Source organism: Hyperoodon ampullatus (genome assembly GCF_949752795.1).
Source record: "Hyperoodon ampullatus genome assembly, chromosome: 15".
NCBI classification, from domain to species: domain Eukaryota; kingdom Metazoa; phylum Chordata; class Mammalia; order Artiodactyla; family Ziphiidae; genus Hyperoodon; species Hyperoodon ampullatus.
The window spans coordinates 44434379-44454074 of NC_136928.1; the positions used below are offsets into that span (position 1 = coordinate 44434379).

General features: G+C 36.8%; 1 protein-coding gene across 1 annotated transcript in view; it reads left to right on the top strand.

Annotated features, from left to right (window-relative positions):
• Positions 1 to 19696, top strand: part of ASB3 (ankyrin repeat and SOCS box containing 3) — a gene marked incomplete at its 3' end in the record, with an annotated part of 59759 nt that overhangs the window by 3524 nt on the left and 36539 nt on the right. Inside the window, exons 2-3 of the mRNA XM_079720519.1 lie at positions 1782 to 1940; positions 19512 to 19624. Coding sequence (XP_079576645.1) covers positions 1782 to 1940; positions 19512 to 19624 — 272 coding nt within the window. The remainder of the gene's footprint in view (positions 1 to 1781; positions 1941 to 19511; positions 19625 to 19696) is intronic.

Below are 19696 nucleotides of genomic sequence, written 5' to 3' on the forward strand. Positions count from 1 at the left end.
TGCTTGTCTTCTGTATTGGCAGTTTGGTGTAGTAGGTACTGAGATTTCATGAAGTTTATTATCTTGAAGAACAATAATGATCTTCAGTGACAGTTAAGCATGCCGTTCTATATTAAACGATTTGCTGACGAAAGGTCACTTAAACTCTTGCAATTAATTATAACATACTGTGAACAAGTACTTTTATGTGGCCAATATATGATCTAATAATTCATATTACTTTCTATTAGTTCATGTTAAGAAAATATTACACTGTTATACTGGGCATGATAACAGATATTGGAAATCCTTAGATAAATAAGGCAGTGTAGCATAGTGATTAAGAGTTGTGTTCAGATGGACCATGTTATTTTACTTATTCTAACTTTAGCACAAGGTTTAATAGTAAGTCTGGCTTCCCCCCAATATACTCCTTCTTTTATTTTTCTAAATTCTTTGTTATTCTTACCTGCCCTCCCGAACCCCTATCAACTTGAGTCACTTTACAAGTATAAAACCAATCAATGAACTAACACCCAGCTCTGTTGACATTTTGATTAGAATTATAATTAATTTATTATTATTTTGGGAAGAATCAGCTTCTTTATAATGTTGAAATTTTCTATTTGGGAGCTATTTACATATCTGTATCTATATATATCTGTGTGTTCCTAGTTTTTCATGTCTTACCTTATAGTTTTGTGGATATCTGAATATATGTCAGTTTCTGACTAATCTGGGAACACTGTTTTTGTGATAGGAACTTTTAAAATATAACTACCCTATCTTGCCATTTAGTTGTGTATCCTGTGCCCTGGTCCGGGAAGGTCCAGGGCACAGGATTTGGAGGCTGTTTATTTATGCTTATTTATTTATGCTTACAAGCTGTTAGTTGAATATTATTATGGCTTAGACGGATGGTTTCAGCAGTTATGATTGCAGGAATTACTTAAAACAGATGATTATTGTAGTCAGGAACATTAGTTTTAATTCTGGCATTTCAAGAAAATATTATTTAAAGCTTTTTTTAGTTGTTTATTTTTTGTTTTTGTTTATCAATGCTCTCAGAAATGCCTCCCCCATTCAACCCACCGCTCTATTGTGGGTTTAGAATTTTATTGTTTTGGAAGCAAAGGTAAGAAAGTCACTTAATATTATCTTTTGCTGTGGACTTACAAAAAATTTAATGTGGACATTGTTTACATAATTTGAATGTTACCAAAACTTTGAGATTTTCATAACAAACCCAGAAAACTTAAGTCAACTCATAAGTTCCTTATAAATTGTATGCCATTGTTCAGTTTCTTTGGAGTGCATTTTATTATTTTAGAAATGTAGGCTTCATTAATGATTAGAATGTAGTTTTAGGTTAGAAAAGGAGTGTTTTAAATACCTTCATCTTATTAGTTGAGTACAAGGAAGTAATGCTACAGGTGAGACCATTTTCCTCATGGAAATTTAGAAATAAAAGAATCAAATTTATTAATATTTCAGTAAATCTTGGATCTTGCTTTTGTGTTATTACTTTTCAATTCCTGCTGCTCTCCTTCCCCCACTTACCAAAAATTAGAGAAGAGAAAATGAGTGTGTGGGCAGAATTTGTGTTAAGACTACTGGGAAGCTGTTTATATTGTGACCCTTGTAGAACTTTTTCTTGATTTTCTAGAGAGTTTTAAACTATGAGACCTCCCATTTATAATTATCTTTTAATATTTTATTAAATTCTTCTGGGAATCTTTGCTTTTTAATCCCAAGAAATAGAAGTGATACCTTCTAATTGATAGTTTTTTATTCTTTCATAGCTTCATCTAAAAACTACATTAAGACAAAGACTTTTGAGGGCTTCTGTGCATTACATCTTGCTGCAAGTCAAGGACATTGGAAGATCATACAGATTCTTCTAGAAGCTGGGGCAGATCCTAATGCCACTACTTTAGAGGAAACCACACCACTGTTTTTAGGTGAAGTATATTATTTGTGGTACAGATAAAATTTTTTATTTTTTACTTTTATTTTTTGCTAAAGAAACTAAGCTTAATTTTCCCTAAAGCTGATGTATTTATAGTATGTTCTCTGGCAAATATTATACTGTCACTTATTTGATTTTGAAACTAAAAGGTATTTTTAAAGGTTCTTCTTTGTTTTCTAACCTTGGGTGATAGCATCTGAGAATATCTTTTAAACGTTTACTTAAAGTTGTTAAACCTGTTCTGAATTGTAGTCATTATCATTGTTCTCAATGTTGTTCTGAAGACCAGGTAGAGTTTAAATTGTAGCAGTAGTTACAGGGTTACCTGTGAATGTTTTATGTTTGCTTTTGCTTTTTCTTAGCATTAAGAAATTAAGAATGTTTTATGGAAGAAATCATGAGCTAAACCTTTAACGCCAGTTAATTTGTTGCCTATATGGATCACTATTCAGACTTGTTCAGTTATGGTCTGTTTTTTTTTTTTTTTTTTTTTTGCGGTACGTGGGCCTCTCACTGTTGTGGCCTCTCCCGTTGAGGAGCACAGGCTCCAGACGCGCAGGCTCTGCGGCCATGGCTCACGGGCCTAGCCGCTCCGCGGCATGTGGGATCTTCTCGGACCGGGGCACGAATCCGTGTCCCCTGCATCGGCAGGCGGACTCTCAACCACTGCACCACCAGGGAGGCGCTATGGTCTGTTTTTTAATTCATTAAGAACAAAGGCCAGGGACTTCCCTGGTGGTCCAGTGGATAAGACTCTGTGCTCCCAATGCAGCGGGTCTGGGTTCAATTCCTGGTTGGGGAACTAGATCCTGCATACTGCAGGTAAGAAGTCCGCATGCTGTAACTAAGAGTTCACGTGCTGCAACTAAGAAGTCTGCATGCTGCAACTAAAGAGTCCGCGTTCTGCAACTAAGACCCGGCGCAGCCAAAATAAATAATAAACAAACAAATAAATAAATATAAAAAAAAACAAAGGCCAAATTCTGAAGGGCATACTTCTAATACCTGTCTTTTTTGCTTCCCACCCTCCCTTTCATCCTGTTTGTCTTTGGGGACATTGTGGCCCATAAAGTTTAGTGGAACATGAGAAAATTAAGAGAATAAAACATTTGTACAGAATCAGTATATTTGGATTATAGTTTTGGTCCTGCCACATGTAATTCATATGTGCATTTATTTACTGTATGCTTCAGTTTCCTCACTTATAAAATGAGAGTAATAGTACCTACCTAGTCTTTATTGGGCAGAGAATAAAATATCTATGAAAATAATTTTTTCCTTGTAAATTTAAAAATATATATTCTTAAAGTTTATATACAGTAGAATTCATTCTTTTTAGTGTACAGTTTTACGAGTGTTGATGTATGCATAAAAATGTGTAATGACAATGACAGTCAAGACACAGAACAGTTCCATCACCTTGCAAAATTCCATCATGCTGCCTATTTTTTTTGTTTGTTTGTTTTGTTTTTGTGGTACCCGGGCCTCTCACTGTTGTGGCCTCTCCCATTGCGGAGCACAGGCTCCGGACGCACAGGCTCAGCGGCCATGGCTCACGAGCCTAGCCGCTCCGCGGCATGTGGGATCTTCCCGGACCAGGGCACGAACCCGTGTCCCCTGCATCGGCAGATGGACTCTCAACCACTGCTCCACCAGGGAAGCCCATGCTGCCTATTTTTAATCAACCTTTTCCCCCTACTTCACCCCCGTTAACCCCTGATCTGTTTTCTGTTTTCATCCCTGTAGTTTGCTTTTTTCTTTTTTGGCTGGGCCTTGCAGCTTGTGGGATCTCAGTTCCTTGACCAGGGATTGAACCTGGGCCACGGCAGTGGAAGCCCAGCATCCTAGGCCACCAGGGAACTCCCCTGTAGTTTGTTTTTTTTTACAGAATGTCATAAATATATATGAAATAATACAACATGTAACCTTTGAGACTGACTTCTTTCACTTAGCATAATGCTTTTGAGATTCATACATGTTGTTGCTTGTATCAGTAATTCATTCCTTTCTTGCTAAGTAGTATTCCATTGTATGAGTGCACCACAATTTATTTGTTTAACAGTTGATAGACATCTGAGTTTTCAGTGTTTGGTGATTATGAATAAATTGCACAAACTTTTGCACACAGGTTTTGTTTGAATATAAGTTTTCATTTCTCTTGAATTAATATTTAGGATTGTTGGTTTGTGTAGTAAATGTATGTTTAATTTTGGAAAACAATTTGTAAATTTCTTATATAGTGACTCTCCCATTTTGCATCCCCTCCAGTAATGTTTGAGAGTTTCAGTTGTCGCACATTCTCACCATGTCACTTGGTATTGACAAATTTTTCTTTTTTTCTTTTTTCACATTTTAGTCATTTTAATAGGGATTTAGTGGTATCTCGTTGTAATTTTAATTTGTATTTTTCCTGATTGCTAATGATGTTTAACATCTTTTCATGTGATTATTTGCCATCTTTCCTTTTTTTTCTGTTCTGTTATTAGACAAGTGTTTTGTTTTGAAATAATTTCAGACTTATGGAAATAACAGTACAAAGGATTCTTGTGTACCTTTCACCCAAAGTTTGTTCTTTTGCCCTGTTCACTATATCATTTTTTCTCCCTATATATTTATCCATGTATTATTTTTTTGGAACCCTTTGAGATTAAATTGTAGACATAAAGCTTCTTTACCCATAAATACTTCCGTGTGAACTTCCTAGAAGCAATGAAATTCTTTTATGTAACTGCCATAAAATAATCAAAATCAGGAAGTTAACACTGATACAGTACTATTGTTTAATCTACAGATTTTACTCAGGTTTGCCAGTTGCTCCACTAATGTCCTTTTTAGCAAATAAAAAAAAATTTTTTTAATTGGTTCAAGATCAGTCCAGGATTATTTATTATATTTAGATGTTATGTCTCTTTAGCCTCCCGTAATTTGGAACAGTTTTTCAGTCTTTACCTGTTATGATCTTCGCATTTTTGAAGAGTTCAGGCCATTTATTTTGTAGAATGTCTTTCAATTTGGGTTTGTCTGATGTTTTTTCTTGATAAAGTACAGGTTATACATTTCTCCAGGAATACCACAGAAGTGAAATGGTATCTTAGTGCATCTTATCAGGAAGAAAATGATCCATTACTGGTGATGTTAATTTATAAAAGTGTTTTAAATATGTGATATATACTATTATGAAGATGTTTCATGGAAGCCTTGCTATAATATGGTTTGAGTTTCCTAGAGGGGAGATTACTTTTTATGTAAAGTTTCTTTTTTTTTTTTTTTACCACATCCACATTTAACCCACATCAGATATTCTGTACAACTACATAGTAAGCTTAAGCTTTCATTGAAGCCGTGCTAAGTGCAATCTCTGTTCTAGTTGTTATCTTCAAGGAATCTAACATAGAGGCGTGAACAAAAGGAATTAAGTCCTGTAAAAGAGTTAGAAATAACGTGTTCAAGGTATTAAAATAGGGAAAAATAAGTCACCCTGGGATGACAGAGGAAGATATCATGTGCAGAGTACGGTATTAATAGTAACAGCAAAATTTATTAAGCAGAGAATGTTTACCAAACCCTGTGTCAGATGTTTTACATGAATTACCTTGTTTAATTTTCACCATGATTCTATGACATATGTACTATTATTATTTCCACTATCACAGATGAGGCAGTGTGAAAACATTGTATTTAGGATCAGAAGTTCTGTATTTAAGTTTTGATCTTGCTACTGTTTGTGTATTGGTTAGAATAGCATTTCCTGAATTGATTCAATGAGCTATTAATAGGTGTTCATTGACAGAAGTATTCCTGATCAACATATGTTTGGGAAATGCTATGTTCTATATTCCCCAGTGTAGAAAAACAAAAATTAGTAGCCATGTAGCTTTATGTGTCCACGTAGTCTGCAGTATCCTCTGTATTCTATGTTATCCTGTTTTAGTATTTTCATAGTCCTTATCACTTGCTACTTGTTTATTGACTCCTCTCACTAGAAAGAATGTTGCACAAGAGCAGGGATTTTATTTATCTTGTTCACTGTTGTAACTCCCAAACTCAGATCAGTGCCTGGTATATGGTAGGCATGCAGTAAATTATTTGTTGAGTGAAAGAATGAAGGTCTCTGAAATAGCTTCTTATAAAATATCACTTGTTTTAACTTTAATCCAGCATTTTGAAATGTATTTGACCTTAATATTATTTTTATTTGTGGAACACTTAGGGGGAATATCTCAAAAAACATTAATATTCCATGGGACTATTTGAGAAATGCTAGCTTGATCACTTAGTTTACAGTTTCAAAATATAATAGTCCCATTTACTAAATTCAGCATCGTGCTTACTTATTATATAAGTATTTGGAGAAAATTAAAGATGCAGAGTTTTTAGTGATTTATATTTCAGGATATACTTGCTGTTTTTTATGTTAATGAAGGAAGAGTTGCCAGGATAATTCACACCAGTGAACAACTTTAAATCACTTATTTTTAGTAATAGGATTTATTTAGTTTCTTTGGCTGCAAACTACCATCCTAATTATGTTTTGTATTGGCTAATACAAAAAATATTTTGACTCAAGCAGAGAGTTTAAGCCCAAGGATATATGGTACATAGAGTACTTCTGCATGCTCAAGTACTGCATCAATTGTATTAGGTCCTTGTTTGGAAGTAGAGGGGTTTTTGTTTTTTAATTAATTAATTAATTTATTTATTTATTTATTTTTGGCTGTGTTGGGTCTTCATTTCTGTGTGAGGGCTTTCTCTAGTTGCGGCGAGCGGGGGCCACTCTTCATTGTGGTGCACGGGCCTCTCACTGTTGCGGCCTCTCTTGTTGTGGAGCACAAGCTCCAGACGCGCAGGCTCAGTAGTTGTGGCTCACGGGCCTAGTTGCTCTGTGGCATGTGGGATCTTCCCAGACCAGGGCTCGAACCCGTGTCCCCTGCATTAGCAGGCAGATTCTCAACCACTGCGCCACCAGTGAAGCCTGGAAGTAGAGTACTTTTAAAAAAGGAAGAGAAAAGGAAAATTACAGCCTGAGCTTTTGCAAAAACATAGTGACAAAGAATGGATATGTGACTCTTCAGTTAGGTGTTTGTTTAGTTAGGTGTTGTGGGCTCTAATGTCTGCTCTGACCCATAAATAATATGACAGACTTCAGCAATGTGCTTTACTTACCTGTATATTTCTCCCTCTTTTAAATAACCATGGTGATCTGTGTTTCCATCTATAATGGAAGAGGTTTTTTTATTAAAACAAAATCCAGAACACTTCAAGGTTTGCACCAAGCTATAGATGATAATCTCTAGGTAAGGAAGAGTGGTTGGACCAACTGGACTTAAAGTGAGAAAGGGGGACTGCCTGTCTAGTATAGCTTCCTTCCCCATCTGTAGCTTTATCTTTCCAAACTGTTCATTGCTGAAACTTTGGAGTATGTTACCCCTCCCCCCAAGGAAAGCTGTATTCCCTTGCATGTTGTAGTACCTATCCTGTGGCCCAGTTAACACCTAAACTGGGGGATCAAGGGATAGAAAATGAATACAGAACTATGGAAACTTTCAGGTGACTAGAAAAGTCATCAACATCAGTGGTGTGTCATTATGATTGGACTAAAGGCTAAATGCAGACAGTTAGAAAATTTACTACTCCACTGTTTATAATGGGAATATCTTTCCTACACAGAACTCACCAAGATTTTCATAAAATGGAGTTTGGAAGGAAGCTTTTCAGTTCGATGATAGTAAGAATTAAAATGAGAAAATCCCACAAATTCAGGAAACTTCTCCTCCATATCTTTCCACGTGAAAATTGTTCTTATAGAACATCATTTGCTAACATGCAATTTAAAGTTTATGTTTAACAAGAAGTCTACCTCTTATTTCTTTTCTTTACCATTGCCTTCTCTCTCCACTCCCCTTCCCTTGCCTCATAAATGCATACACAGTAAATATTCTAAGAATAGATTTGTAAAACTGCTTTGGAAATACGAATACCCTTATTTATAAATATAGTAGATTTAAGTGAAAATGTAGCTGATTATATAGGAAATAGGTTTTCTTTTTATTTTGCTGTATTGAAAACAACACTGATAAATTGGAGGCTCAAATCCAGCCCAGTGCGACCTCATAGAACAATTTCTATGAGAACTGCACAGCACTCTGTTTTGGCTTTTGATGGATTATTTTTCATTTTTTGTTCTTCTGAGTCTCTGCTTAGTCTGTGTAACCTTCAACGTTAAACATAGCTGTAATGTTTATTAGGAACAAAGTTTTTTATAAACAGTGTTATGTGAGGCTGCCTATTTCAATATTGAATTGTAAAATATGTCATACTTTAGCTCGTGTGGCCTATCCTTTAACTCTGAATGTTGATATATTCCAGAGTTGAACAAACCAACCTGTATTTCACTTTTCACTAGTATTTTCATGGATTAGTGATCATTCATAGAGTTATTTTTTGAGGTGCTATGAATTTTGAGGTTTAGCATTCATATATTTAATATGTATTATATTAATTAAACTTAGTCTTTGGAGTTATTTTTAGATCTTTCAATGGAAAGATTAATCATCTTCCTCAAGGATTATAACTTAAACATTTTTATTTGAGGACAGGTTCTTGAAAATAGGAGTTTGAGTTTTCTCAGGTCTGAAGTATGGCTGTTCACTAAAAAGTTACATTTTAAAAATGTTAATTTCATGTTCTATTTACTTTCTTGATGTAACTTTTTATTATTTTATATCATACTCTTCGATGCTTTAAGACTGTATCTTTTCATCCCTTAAGGTAAGCAGTTTGAAGCTAGTATATTTATTATCTTTCTTGTGTTACCTTCATATAATTAAATGTATTTACGCCATCTGTCATTTTATTAGTCATGTTTGATTGATAGAATTAAACTTCTGGCTTTTAAAAATGAAGAAATCAGTATCCCTATATTCTCCTGTGTAACTCTTTTTCTTTTTCTGTCCTTTGCCAAATTTCGTTAGTTATATTGTATTAACGTCAGTGGAAATAACATTTTGCATCCTATTCTGGCATCTTAATACCTTCATTTTATTTTATTCTTATAGTTCTGTGGTTCAGTAGGTTAGAAGTTTATCATCAGTTATTTTGCCATGGTTTTTCCAGTCTTGTTTGGCTGACTAAATTCTTCCTTTAACAGAGTCCTCTGAAAGGATCCATGGGAATAATGTTCCTTGAGTTCTTGCATGTTCATAATTGAATAATTATTTAATTAAATTAAATCAATGAATTAATTTACTTTTCGGCCATACCCACGCTGCAGCTTGTGGTATCTTAGTTCCTCAACTATGGATTGAACCCAGACCCTTGGCAGTGAGAGTGCAGAGTCCTAAACACTGGAGTGGTCCTTGGGATGAGGGATGTTTTGCCAGATACTTTTTCTTTGATAGGGACTCCTCAGTGTAATAATTTGTTTCTCTAAGCCATACTGTGGAGATCATACAGAGGTGGCTCCTATAAGGAAACTACTGCTATATGAGTACTTCAAAAGTGTGAATCGGATAATTACAGAAAGTGGTAGAATTCACTTTTATAGCTCTGCTATCTAAATCAAACATTTCTCTTGACTCTTGGTGGGGAGACATATGGAAAAATAATAAGGTTTTTGTCTTCTAAGACTTTCATGTGATTGAAAGATGTGTTGTTCTGGATATGATCTCTGATGGCTAATTGCCCATTTGACTTCTTTCTGTCAGAAACAGAGACATGTCAGTGGCAACATGTAGAATTAGATTGGGGTACTGACTACAATCTTTCTGTTATATTCCTAACATAATGAATTTTGTCCATTTGGTCATGGTTTTTCCCATCAGTATACATCTTTAAGATTGTTAGTCGTTGGGCAGAGACGAGGTCCTTTGTAAGAAAGAAGTGTAACTTTTCATTACAATTTTAGAAAAAATTTTTCTAAGTAGCAATCAAGTACTACATTTCAGACTAAGGATTCATGGCCAAGACACATTATAGAAATATATCTGTATATATAGGGAGAGTGGTTTGAAATTATGATATATGTCTTTGATGGGAAAGCCTTACTTTTAACCATTCTGATTATAAAATTTAATTATGAAATAAATAACTGTGGGTAGTCCTACTTACCCAGTGACATTCTTGAAATAATTCTCCATCCTTGCCAGTCACTTTGTCAGAGTGAAAAGTTGAAACTAACATATGTTATCAGGGGAGTTAGTATAGTACTTTAATAGTTCTCCTGTCCTGGGTATAGGTAAAGTCTTAGAATAACATAAAATCTGAGGTGACATAGAATAAATTCAAAACACTAGGAAAAAAAATTACTTGTCATTGCAGTCTAGTTTCTTTTCTAGTGCCACCAGATGTCAGTGTAACCACAAGACCAAAGAAATACACAGTAGATAAAATGGCTACGAACATTCTTTTTTGCTTTGTGAAAGAGGTAGGGAAAAAAGTTTTATTCAAATTAGATATACAATGGAAAGATTATTTTATCAGTGAATTGTAGAGAAAAATGAAGTGCATAATGGAGAATAGAGTACATGTAGAATTTAAGAAGCATAGATACAGTTAAAAATTCATATATAAATCAAATGTACTAATAGAATATGTAGGTGATCTCTGAGGCCCTCAGAAATCACCAACCTGTTGCTATAACTAGAGGAGATGGACAGCCTGTGGTTAAACTGTTCATTACAGCCTTACTGACTGTGATGTTTCTCAGTAGAACTACTGTCACAATCTGAGCCTCACGATGAAAGAGTATATTCTAGCTTAAAGATGTAAAAAAACTCAGCTCACTGCAATTTGCATTTGGTACAGAACTTGTCTACAGTAGTTCCCTAGAACACATAGTCACATTAGGCATTTTTACAAAAGAGCATTCAATAGGATAATTACATTTTTAAAAATCCCTCCTTTAGAAATTTATTGTTTAATGAGTGCTGCATTAAATAATGTTCATTGTTTACTATTTTTAGTTAGAGTTTAGTACTCCTAGTTAGATTTATTACTTACATGAATGTATAGCTCTGCCATATTTCCCCCAGATGAGAATCATATGTTGAGTCTGTGTTTTCATGAAATCTTCATGTGGGGCTTGTGACTGCACTCAGTGTGCTACATGCCTCAACTGAGTTTTGATTTTGGTTAGAAGTTTTATGTGGGTCAGCAGCTGCTTCTACTTCCTTGATTCCTCCTTTTCAACAATATTTTGTTATTCAGGTTATGTTATCCCAGATTACTTCTTTTTCCCTCTTAAATATAGGAAATGGAAAGATGTGTTTCTTCAAAAATATAAATGTCTCCCTAGAAATTATTGCATGTAATGATGTTCTCATATCATTCTTATTTTGTTAGACTTTTGCTGTTACAGGTTTCTTCAGCACAATAACCTGACCTGTTGTGGGAGGGGCAGTGTCCCTGCCATCAGAACTTCTGGTTTTTCTTTTCTGCTGTCTCAGCTAGAGTCTTACAGACAATACCTGTTTGGATTGAAGGGAGGAAAGCCTTTCCCCCATCTTTCTGTGTACCCCAGACACTTTGAGCTCTGTCTTCCAAATGGGGTGTTTTATTTCATGTTTATTCTTTATCCTTGGGCTCTGGTCTCTGTTCAATGCCAGTGTAATACCAGATCCTATGATTCTGCTTTCTTTTTCTCTCTGGGAATCCACAGTACTTTTCCAGGTTCCAGAATTACTCATTTCCTTTCTGTCCTTGAACACCTGCCCCAAACCATAGGAGCCACAACTGATGGCCTGGCGTCCTGTCCTCATTGCCAGGCATGTATCTTGGAGATAGATATGCCTAGTATTCTAGGTTAAATTCCAATTTAGTTAAATTCTAAACTCTAGACCAGAGCAGTCCAATAGAATTTGGAAGTGTCCTAAATCTGTACTGTTCAGTCACTAGCCAAGTGTGGCTTTTGAGCACTTCAAATGAAGCTAGTTTGATTGAGGTACTCAAATTTTCATTTAATTTAAATTAATTAGATTTAAATAGCCACATATGGCTACTGGCTTCTGTATCAGAGAGCGCAGCTCTTCGTATATCCTTAACTGAGCTGTAGTCCTCTTCTATCTTTGAAATGTTGGCCTCCTTTGCCGTAGCATGCGGTACTAGATGGGTCCCATGTAGAGAGGTGAGGGAGCAAAGAAACACCAGCTTAGCCAATCAGCTTGCTTATTAGTGAGATGGTAGAAATTGCAGCTGAATTTCCCTCATTATCCTCAGTTGATTAGGTAATTATCAGACTCACGCTCCAGTCTAAGGAAATGTCTTTAAGTCTTTGCAAACTTGGACAGGAAGTGGAAGGAAAAGAAAGAGCATAAAATTTCTATATAAACAGCATCTGCCTATAGACCTAGTTCTGTTTTTTGGAAGAGAGAAAAATCTGGCAAGGGAATACAGGTGGTGGCCATGGAAAGATAGAAGATTATGGGCTTTGGATTCCTTTTTTGAGGATGGGAAATAGTGTATATGTTTGTAAGACAAGATCAGTATGGCTGTGGAGGAGGAAAGATAAACATAAACGTTTATTTAAACTAATAAAACTGGTTTGTGAGTAATTATCATGGAGGAAGTAAATTGGACAATAAATTGGGGAAACCTGAGGGTCTGCACTCTCACTTAGGAGGGGACCTGGATATGCACTTCTTGTAGTGCTGGATGATGGTTGCAGTTAATCGGGTTGTTGGACAAAAGGATTGATCCTGCAAAGGGAAGAGGCTGTCCTTAGGGTGCATGGAGTGAAGGTGACCAATATGAGTTTAGTCAGAGAGCTGTATTAGTATTGAGGGAACTGTAATTATGGCCTAACTCATCATGATTGAAAAGCTAACCTTCTGAGTATCCTATTTGTGGAGTTTATTAGGAAAAGAAGTTGACCAGTTATATATCAGGAAAGGGGTAAGGGAGACTGAGGGAGAGAAAGAAGGAACATTTATTGAGCACTTACTATATTTACTTATATTAATTATTCAATCAACATAAAAGCCCATAGGTAAGTAGATTATCCTTATTTTATATGTGTAATGAGGTTGAGAGACTAACTTGCTCACAGCTGGACAGAGTGACTGACTACACTATCTGTGTTCTTTCCACTAGAGTTAGGGCATCATCTTGATCCTAAATTATAATTCAGATATGTCTGAGATGCCTGAGCACTTGTGTCATGAATAAGTAGGTGGCAAATTCAGGAGCAGAATGAATGGTTTTCAGGTGGAGATTTTTATTTGAGTAACTGGGTGGTAGAGGGGCTTCTGGGAGACAAGGGTGGAAGAACAGCCTGGTTTTCCAGCTTCAGGGATTCATATTTGAGCCCTGTAGTGAGAGGAGCTGAAGGCGGAAGGTGAAGGATCTGTTTCCATGAGCACCTCTGAGAGGCGCAGGGATATGAGCAGCCCTGCTCTGTAGGAAGCTCGGTGACAGAGCATGTTGTGGGTTAGGTTGGGAACAGGGCATCTTCTCCACTGCTGCTCAGATGTAGCATGTTGCCTATACAGTGGGCACTGCAGGGAAACCAGCATCACTTTGGCATCTTGCATATTCAGAATTGGGAAATAAATGGCACCTATGGCCTGGGTGACATCATTCTCATTGGCACTGTGCCAGTTATAACCTTCAAGTGGCCTTTACAACTGTGGACATCAAGAAGATGTCTCAGAGAAGAAGATGACAGGATTATTTAGGAGATCAGAAGTCCTTAGTGGGTAGAATTTGTCAGGAGATATAGCTTCCATATTATTCAAGTGGGGCCATGAACTGGTGAAAAATACTAAAAACTTTTATTGTGAAACATTTAAAATATATACAAAAGTAGAGAACATAATATAGTGAACTCCTTTGTACCGTCAGCCAGCTCTAGCTGTTATCAGCTTGTTTCTTCTGTAGCCCCAATGTCAGGATTTGAAATTTTAGTTTACAGTTTAACATAACTTCACTTGTACGCCCAGGCTAGTGAGTCCCAAAGGAACTCAGGAAAAAGACAATGTTATATTTTGTTTATTTATTCATATCTCAACTACTTCCAAAGAGAATTTGAAGTGACTGATGATTAAGGTAAGAGTAAACACTACACACCTACCAGAATGGCTAAAAAGAAAAAGATTGAAAGTGCCAAGTGTTTATGAGGATGTGAAGCAACCAGAAGATAGATTACTGATGGGAGTGTGAATTTGGTATAGCCACTTTGAAAAACTGTTTGGAAGAACTTACTAAAGCTGAGTATATACATACTGTCTGTCCCAGCAATTCCATTCCTAAGCATATATTCAACAGTAGTGTGTATCAGTGTTCAGTAAAAGACGTACTAGAATAGTCTCGTTGTAGCACTCTATAACAGCCCCAAACAGGAAGCTATCCAAAGAGCATCTGCCAACAATAGAACGGATAAATAAATTGTGTTCTATTTACACAATGGATTACTACACAGCAATGAAGAGGAATGGTCTGCAGCTAGAGGCAACAATATTGATAAATTTTACAAGCATAGTGTTGAACCAGAGAAACTAGATATAATAGAGTACAGATTTCCCTCAACTTAGGACGGGGTTACATCCCAATAAGACCGTTGTAAGCTGAAAATGTTGTAAGTCAAAAATGCACTTAATACACCTAGCCTACTGAACATCATCGTTCAGTCTAGCCTACCTTACATGTGCTCAGAACACTTACATTAGCCTACATTGTGCCTTACATTAGGTACAGTCATCCAACACAAAGCTTATTTTATAATAAAGTGTTGAATATCTCGTGTAATTTATTGAAACTATATTGAAAGTGAAAAACAGAATGGTTGTATGGGTATAGAATGGTTGTGAGTATATCAGCTGTTTATCCTCGTGATTTTGTGGCTGACTGGGAGCTGCAGCTTGCTGCCACTGCCCAGCATTGTGAGAGATGATCATACCACATATTGCTAGCCCAGGAAAATATCAAAATTTGAAGTACAGTTTCTCCCGAATGTGTATCCCTTTTGCACCGCTGTAAAGTCGAAAAATTGCCGTCAAACCATCTTAAGTTGGGGACTGTCTGTATTTTCTGGCCCTTTACAGAAACAGTTTGCTGACTCCTATTCTTGTTAATATTACCAGGTGTAGTTGAGGGAGTCCTGACTAACTAGGAAGCCTGGGCTCCGGCTCTGTGACTTTGGGCAGATCACTCAACTCCTCAGGATTTATGTCCTGAACGAGCATGTGATGAGCTGTGCTTCTAGGAGTAGCTCCAACTACAAATTCATTTTTTTCTTAAAAAAAAAAATAAAGCTAACTTTTTGCCAAGGCTTACAAAATTTGGCTTCTTTCTACCTCTCTTGCTTTATTTCCTTTCCTTGACTTCACTTCAGTCACACTGGCCATCTTGGCTATTCCAAACATACTTAGCTGTTTTGTACCTCACTGCCTTCACACTTCTTATTTCCTGTTTGGAGTACTCTTCTTTCACCTCTTTGCATGGCTTACTGCTTATCTCTCATTTCTCTGTTCAGAGGTCTCTGTTTCAAAGAGATGACCTCTATCCTCTTTTCTAACATAGCACTCTCATACTCAGTCACTGCTCTTTACTTTACCTTGTTAATTTCTTTCACTTCTTTCCCACAAAAAGTAATTTCACAGTTTCTTTTATCAGAACTTATTTCCTTTATCCGTGTGCTTGTTTATTATCTGTCTCTCCCACTAGAATGGAAGTGCCACGAAGGCAACTACTTTGTAGGTCTGGTTGCTTGCTATGCCCCTTGTGCTTAGTACAGTCCCTGGCACTGTTGAATGATTGGATTAATTATTTAACTATTGCAGAGTCTTAAAGGACATGGTAAAATGGTAGATTTTATTTCAAATGCAAATAAGAGCCCTGGAAAAAAAATTAAACTATTATTATAGCTAAGTTGATTTCAATGGCTTGTTGTTTGCAGCTGCTTTTATAATCATTTAAATTCTTCCACAGAGCTGTCAGGTATGTTTATATAATCATCCTTAATTTACATAGAATGTGAAGTCATAAGTGTAGTGACTTCTTCCAAAGCACTGTGGTTTGCTGATTTTCTGGGATTTGTAAGTCAATGTGGCTTTTGTTTTTGTTTTTTAAATCAAATTTTGGAAAATTTCAGGCATTTTTTTCTCTTCAAATGTATTTTTTTGCTGCCCAGCTTTTACTCTCTTCTCCTTCTGGGACTCCAATTAATGTATGCTGGACTGTTTGATGTGTACAGTTGATTTTCCTGTAGTCTGTTTTTTTCCTCTCTCAGTTCTTCAGATAGGATGATATACATATATATATATATATATATGTTTTTGTTTTTGTTTTTTTTTCCTTCTTTCTTTTTTTGGCCATGCTGTGTGGCATGCAGGATATTAGTTCCCCAACCAGGGATCGAACCCATGCCCCCTGAAGTGGTAGCGTGGAGTCTTAACCACTGGACCGCCAGGGAAGTCCCTGGTTGATTTATATTGATGTCTTCAAGTTCATCCACTCTTCTGCCATCTCTGATCTTCTTTTAAGCCCATCCATTTCTTTTTTCAGTTCTGGAATTTCCAGTTGGTTCTTTTTTTTTTTAACAGTTTCATTACTCAGATTCTCTGTGTATGCTGTGTGTATACCATACATATTAAAAGTAAAATCTTTGGGGCTTCCCGGGTGGTGCAGTGGTTGAGAGTCTGCCTGCTCATGCAGGGGACACGGATTCGCGCCCCGGTCTGGGAGGATCCCACATGCCGCGGAGCGGCTGGGCCTGTGGGCCATGGCTGCTGAGCCTGTGCGTCCGGGGCCTGTGCTCCGCAGCATGAGAGGCCACAACAGTGAGAGGCCCGCGTACCACAAATAAACAAACAAACAAAAACAGTAAAATCTTTGAACATATTTTCCTTAAAGTTTTAAAGCATGTTTATAGTAGCTGCATTAGTTAATCTGTTAAATCCAATGTCTGGGCCATCTTGGGATCAGTTTCTGCTCACTACTTTCTGACTTGTATACTGGGCATTGTGAATAGTATGTCACAGACTTGAATTCTCTTATCCTCTGAGAATAGTGAGTTTTTTTCCCTTTTTTTAAATAATAGGTAGATTATTTACTGGCTTATGACCTTGAACTTGTTTAGGTTTGGTTTTATGCTTTGTTGAGAGCATAAGGTATTTCCCAGATCTAACTCCCAGGAGGATTCAGTTCCCAGCCTCTGCCTCCTTCTTGATCAGGGCTTATTTTAGGCTTCCTTAGAGCAAGTCTAGAGTAGGCCTTAGTCTCAGATGTGGTCTTTATTCCTAGGGCTCTGCCTCTTCGGTGTCTCAGCTGGATGCCCAGAGTGTTAACAAGCTATCGAAGTATCAGTGTGGTTTCACCACTCTGACTGGGCCAGAACTCCTAGGAGTTCCACTGCCCCTCAGCACTGTCTTCTACTTATCTCTGTTCCATTCTTAACCCTTTAGCAGTTCTCTGGTAAGCTTCATCTTGCCTTGTACATGTGTAGCCCAGACCTCAGGCAAGGATTCTTGGAGAACTTCCACAGTGGGGCCTCCCCTCCGCACAGTTCTCTTCTCTCTTGGGGTTTGCCCCACCGATTTCAACTGCTTAAACTCTGATATTTTCCTTCTTAGCTCTGCAGACTGCTTCACTCTGCTTGGACCATTTCCTCTGCTTGGAGTATTCTTTCTTCAACCTTACCCTTACTGTTCTTGAACTTCAGCTCATTGCACCATAATCCAGAAATGTCCCCAGGCAGAAAGCTGGGTTGATCATGGGCTCACCTCATGTGTTTCCCTTTCCTTAGGAATCAGTCTTTTGCCCATGGTTTAATGCTAGAAAAAGTTGCTTTATGTATATTTCCCACTCTTATGATGGCTAGTTTAGTACCAGTTATTTTGTCATATCCAGAAGTATAGTTCTGAAGGCTGTTCTGTTTGGAGAGGAATGAATTCTTAAAAAGAAAATCATATTTTATTTTAGACATTTATTTTTCATTCACGGAGTCGATGCTTATTTATTGCCTGTCTTCTGTTTGCGATTGGCACTGGGCACGTAAGGGGAACAGAACACAGTTTCTCTCCTCAAGCGTACTTTACTAATGATAAGGAGGCAAACAAATAGTAAGTTTGAGTCTGGGTTTTTTTTTTTTTTTAATAACTTTCATTGAAGTATAATATACTTGGTCACAGTATGGTTCCCACTCCCCCTCCAATTTGGTAACTTATTATATAAGGACAAAGAAGTTAACCCAACTCTTCCAAAGGAGAGGCTTTGGTAGTAGGATGTAAGCTGTAAATACAGTTTTCTAAACCACTGTTTCTTTTTTTTTTTTTAAGGTTTATTTATTTATTTATTTAATATTTTATTTTTGGCTGTGTTGGGTCTTTGTTGCTGTGCGCGGGCTTTCTCTAGTTGTGGTGAGCGGGGGCCACTCTTCGTTGTGGTGTGCGGGCTTCTCGTTGCAGTGGCTTCTCTTATTGCAGAGCATGGGCTCTAGGTGCACGGGCTTCAGTAGTTGTGGCACACGGGCTCAGTAGTTGTGGCTCTAGAGCGCAGGTTCAGTAGTTGTGGTGCATGGGCTTAGTTGCTCTGCAGCATGTGAGAGCTTCATGGACCAGGGCTTGGACCCGTGTCCCCTGCATTTGCAGGTGGATTCTTAACCACTCTGCCACCAGGGAAGTCCCTAAACCACTATTTCTTAATGATTAACCATCACTTAACCATTTGCCTTATTTTGAAATAATTAGTGAGAGCTATAAAAATGCCATTTTGCCATTGAGAAATTTTTTTCACTAGAGATGCAGACATCAGATATCTTAATGTATTTATGATATTAAAAGTTTTCTCTCTGTCTGACTTCTTAGCGTATGTAATAATCAAAACAAATTTTTTCGACTTTCATTTTTAGAAGGTCTCCCTAATTCATGGAAACAAACTTATCTACACTCTGTTTCATATATCACCACTGACAACCTGATAATCTTCAACTCAGGCTTTTGGCTATGGAGTGATTTTTGCCAGCAGTCACTGATAATGATGTATGAATTGGATGTGAAACAGATTCTACTAAATTTTCATTGGTTGATATAAGAACATCATTTTAACAATGATTGTTGTTTATTACGGTAAAAATATCTAAGATGCAGACTTGCAGTATTGTGCTTTCAGTTTGCTTGTCATTTACTGTTGTCATTGGTAATCAGATGGTAATAGCCAACCTTTCAATTCTTTTGAGACTTTTTCTCCAGACTGCTACTGTTTCTTCTGACCTGTTCATCCCATCCCCCTCCCAATTGCATTTTTAACAAAATAGAAACACATATTATCTCCATTATCAAAGAGGATATGTTTGCCTTCTGCTTGCATTTCCTTTGTATCTTTTAAGATACAATTGAAAATAATTTTATATATGTACCAAAAGGATGTATATATTAATGGGTTTGGGCTAAGACAATTGTGATAAATGTTTTAGAATTGCATAAGGAGTACATATATGTTTTGATTTGTTGATAGGAATGATCACGGTATTGTGAGTTAGAAGCTGAATAAGTGATGGTAACATCACCGAAGTGCCCAGTCCTACAAACATGGCTTTTTACCGACAATAATTTTTTTGACTGTTGTATTGCAGCTGTTGAAAATGGACAGATAGATGTGTTAAGGCTGCTACTTCGATATGGAGCAAATGTTAATGGATCCCATTCTATGTGTGGATGGAACACCTTGCACCAGGCTACTTTTCAGGTAAACTCTGAATTTATTATTTCATTTCCATGTAAATTGTGTGTTTTACCCTTTTAAAATGACAGTTCTATA